General features: G+C 29.7%; 1 protein-coding gene across 1 annotated transcript; it reads left to right on the top strand.

The window, feature by feature from the left end:
- The first annotated feature begins 1,066 nt into the window (after positions 1 to 1,066).
- LOC119683276 lies at positions 1,067 to 3,518 on the top strand. The gene is made up of 3 exons (XM_038096920.1): positions 1,067 to 1,313; positions 3,103 to 3,223; positions 3,284 to 3,518. The coding sequence occupies exons 1-3, from the start codon at positions 1,172 to 1,174 to the stop codon at positions 3,516 to 3,518; spliced, it is 498 nt and encodes a 165-aa protein (XP_037952848.1). The 5' UTR covers positions 1,067 to 1,171.
- Positions 3,519 to 5,042: the final 1,524 nt, after the last annotated feature.

Genomic DNA, 5,042 nt, shown 5'->3' with positions numbered 1-5,042 from the left:
TCGTCCAAAATCAGTTCAACTGATTGCGTCAAAAAACATTGATACTGTGTACAACCTGATACTCGTAATGCAAGATACTGGTCATGCAACATACTGTGAGCTTGAGGTTAAGGTGGAACCCTAGGCATTAGTTCCAACAGTATATATAAAATATTGCATGATCTCAGACTACTTATTCTGATTTCAATGAATTTAACCTTTACTTTGAGAAATAAATTTTCTTAAAGTAAGATAAATGAAATCAAAGAAAAGAGAATCTAAATTAAAAGTATTATGATTTATCCTTACAAAGCTAAATCTATACAATATTGTCTTAATATGGCCTTTAAAGAATACAACATTGCGACCGTATATACCTAAAAATATTATTGTAGAAATTCATAATTGATGATATACAATTAGCTTATATTCAAACAAAATTAGTCATAGGATCATTGCTTTGAAATATAAACTTAATAATATCGGCCAAATGAATGTCATTGAAAAATAGTATTATGTCAATTATAGTGAGCAGATTTCTACTTATATTTAATAAGTAGACAACCATGTTAGTTGAATTATTAAATACAAATAAAAGATACATATAAATTATTCAGCTTCATGTATTTATATCTTTATGCATGAGACATAAGACATTAGTTATATATTACTTTTTAGACCCAGCTCAGAGTCTCAAGAGTCCAAATATTTACAATTAAATGTGGAGGAATTTGTTGGACTAAATCTGGAAGATATCATTTCTTTACTCGTCATCTTATTTTATCAAAGCATTGATAATAATAATATTTTGGCAATCTGTTCTTAGTTTGTAAGCAAAGACATTTCAATAATAACCATAGCAAAATATGTATATTTAATAAATAGTGATCAGATCATACGTTCCCAGAACAATGGATAGAGAATAGTTGACACAAACTAAGACACTCTAAGGAAAAACAATAACAATAACAAAATATTTTGTTTATATAAGTACAGTCATAAAATTGAAACTGCTTAGATAAATAAAAACATATGTTTTCAAAAAAAATATATAACTACGTTTACCGAGTGCGTAGTCTGGTTTCGAAGCTTAAAGATTTAGTTCAATAGTTAACTTCACTTGGAGCGGACGACGTATTTTTGCTTTGATTTGCAACTCACGAAATATTTCGCAGCGAATTAGGTGCATAAAATGGGTAGAATTGAACAGTGGTTTTTATGTGGAGTCGTCATTTTCCTCTATTTTATGTTAAGTGAGAAGAAAGTGATTGAGAAGAAGGTTGCCACAGATATCAAAATAAATGAATATTTGATACCAGCAGACGTTTTAAGAGGTAATTTTAGTTTTTGTGAATATACTAATATAACATTTGTACTTAATGTGTCTATTGCTTTATATATCTCTTACTATATGTTTCAAGTCAATGTTATTCTGTGGTGGTACCATATGTTTACTATGTACATAAAAAGTCATTCATTTTGTGGTTACAAAAGTAAAAGTAAATAAAAAGTAGTTGTGTTTGATATTCTGTCCAAATTTTTATTTCAATATATTGTTTGTTTGTTTTTAATTGGTTTTAGCACGAGTATACAACATCATTCAATTATCCTAGACCAAAATCTTGACAATACTTAATTGTCAATAGCTCGACCATAACTGGACTTATATTTATTTTTAAAGCGTAGAGAGTTTGAGGATTGTCAAGTATAATATTATATAGTATACAAATAGTATAATATTATTACATCACTCAATAAGTCGTGTGACTAACTAAGAAAAACAAATTTTTTCTGCCTAAAATCGATTTTACTCATCAATATAATCTCCTTCAAGGGCAATACAATCATTCTAACGCTTCTCTTACTTCTCGATGCCGTGCTTGTAGAAGACTGTCTTTAAGATTCTCTTTTACCTCAAAATAGGCTTCAGTCTCAGCAATTACTTTTTCATTTGAGATGAATTTATTGCTGGCCAACATTTTTTTGAGATCAGCGAATAGCCAGTAGTCTCTGGGGGCCAGATCTGGACTATACGTTGGATGAGGAAGCAATTCGAAGTGTAATTCGTGCAATTTTGTCATCGTTTTTATTGATTAGCGACATGGTGCATTTTCTAGGTGAAACAAAATTTTTTTCTTTGTCATATGCGGTCTTTATATCGTAATTTCTGATTTCAAACGATCCAGTAATGCCGTGTAGTAGTTACTATTGATGGTTTTTCCCTTTTTTGAGATAGTCAATGAAGATTATACCATGCGCATCCCAAAATACTGAAGCCATAACCTTCCCAACTAACTGTTGCGCCTTTGGACGCTTCGGACGTGGTTCACCGGTTGCAGTCCACTCAGATGATGATACTTTTGATTCCAGAGTGAAATGATGGATCCATGTTTCATCCATTATCACATATCAACGCAAAAAATTGGATTTATTACATGTACACATGGCCAAATACTGCTCTGAATCATCAACACGTTGTTGGTTTTGATTGACTGTGAGTAAATGCGGCACCCACTTTGAAAAGTGCTTTCTCATGGTCAAATATTCATGCATAATTGTAAACACACTGCCTTTTGATATCTTTACGGTCTCAGCTATCTCATGCAATTTCAATCTAAGATCAGATATAACCAATTTCTGCACTTTTTGATGTTTTCTGGAGTAACCACCTCAATTGGACGACCAGAACGTTCACCATCATCGGTGTCTGCACGACCACGTTTAAATTCAGCAAACCTATAACAAATGGTTCTTTTCGGTGGAATAGAGTCCGGATAACACTTTTGAAGCCATTGCTGAGCTTGTACAGTATTTTTTTCATCAAGAAGCAATGATAAATTAACACACGAAATTGTTTTGAATCCATTGTTTTGAAAAAAACAAAAGTAGCTTCACGTAAATGGCTGTCACTTTTTTTTTGTGACTAATCGAAATGTCATGAAATTTTACACATAGTCTTTTGAAGGTTGGTATTTCGTAAACGTCATATGGATTTGACACGACTTATTGTGTGATGTGTTAGTGTTAGGGATCTACATATTTTTTCTATTCTATTCTATTTATACTCTTTAGTGTTATGTAGTAGCTGTACACCCTTGAATTTTATATAACTATTGTTCCTAGACTTTCCGGGCAGATGCTTTGCCGTATCCCATTGCAAATTGTTTAAAATTGAAGAAAGTTGGGACTTAAAAACAACATGCGGTCGGTCAACATGCATTCGAGATACAATTAACTTAGACAAGTGAGTGTTTTTCAATTAATCCAGATATCTATTTCAAATACTGAGTTTTTAAATTTGTAGGCTCTTAGAAAAAGTTGAAATTTGTCCGCCATATCCACCAAGTACAGCAGAATGTACAATATATGTTCCGGAAACCGACATAACAGCATCGTATCCTAATTGTTGTCCCACATTTTTGTGCAATATTAATGATAATTGGAACTATCAAAATGAAGGAGAAAAGAAAGAAGAAGAACAGAAAGATATGAAGAAGAATGAAAAAGAAAGAAAAGAAAAACAAAAGATTGAACTTTAGAGTATATAAAATCTAATAAGAAAAAAGTTTAATTATATAGTACAATCAAAACGATATAAAATTACATTAACTTAAATTTAATAATTTTTATTATTAATTTATTTCTTTTATTAGTAATTTTAGCTTTACTATCAAATATAATATATATTAAATCAAATTAATTTTTATTTTTATATAAATTTAGTATGGGAAATACTCCTAAAGATTTGATTCATTAGCACGAAGCCTGTGATTTTGACGAAGCTGGCAAACCAAATTTCAGATATATCGGATATATTCCATTACTTTTTCTAAAGCTAAAAATCTATATAAGATTCTGTGTACAGTTTACGGTAAAAAATTTTAAATGGACACATAAAAGTTGTGTTATGCATATATAATCAATATAATAATAGTAAAAGTGTATGCTACAATTATGGACCTGGTATCTTTTTATTTTAATAAGTTCTAAATAATTTATTTTAAAATTCTGGTAATATTATGAACCTTTTCACTAGAATAAGTTCAGATATATATGCATGTTGCTTATATATACATATGCTAATAACAAAAATATTAACAAAAAAGTTGTAAATATATGTCAAGGTGTTCTAGTGCACACGTAATCATTATAATTCTCATTAAGTTGGAAGTAATTTTCTTTAAACGTCTACATTTTAAATTAAAAACTATGGAGTTATTTTAATAAAATTTGTATTTGATCGTAGTATATATATGTATGTATCTGTATAATAGTAAATTCGCATGTCCCAATTACGTGGCAATGCGGATATCTTACAAGAATGACATCGTTTCAATATTGACCATTTGATAATAATAATTACAATAAAATTAATGAAATATAAGCAAATGACAATTCGTGTAAATATTTATACATTCAACAGGCTTATTGTACCTCAATTATATTTAAGTCATAAATTAGCAAAAATGCTTTATCGGATCATTTTCTAAATATTCAGATAAATAGAATTACTTACTTAAATACAACATTATATACAATGTTGTATGGAGCATCTGTAAAACAGTTGTTCTATAAATTGGATTTTAAAATATGATTCAAATATCCATGTAGCACCAACGAAGAGGGAACAGGGGAACCAGAAACGTTATAAAACGTTATTATTATACGTCATTTTACATCCCATATGTTTTTGAATAGTAGTTAAGCAACAGCACCTTTTTTTATTGAAGAAGTAGTTTCTAGAAAAAACTTTTTCGTCATAATTGAATTCAAACATTGCGATTCTCTAAAAGATACAAAAAGTTTCCGTTTTATGATATAAATATCATGAAACATGGTAAAAACTCAATTAAGAATTGTATGAAAATTTTCTGAAGATATATACATAGTTATGAAAGATGTTGTCACGACAAGTTTCACTATCTTATCGTAGAATGTTTTTCTGGAAACGTTATTTGGCCACACTAGTTGACAAACGGCACGTTTGCTTATTGTTAGTCGTGGGTAGCATAATCAAAGTATATATGACAACTAGTATATATACTAATAAGTGCTAAATAGCG

Source organism: Teleopsis dalmanni, chromosome 1, assembly GCF_002237135.1.
Source record: "Teleopsis dalmanni isolate 2A chromosome 1, ASM223713v2, whole genome shotgun sequence".
Classification (NCBI taxonomy): Eukaryota; Metazoa; Arthropoda; class Insecta; order Diptera; family Diopsidae; genus Teleopsis; species Teleopsis dalmanni.
The sequence above is the reverse complement of the archived record's forward strand: the minus strand, read 5'-3'. Positions and strand labels throughout refer to the sequence as shown.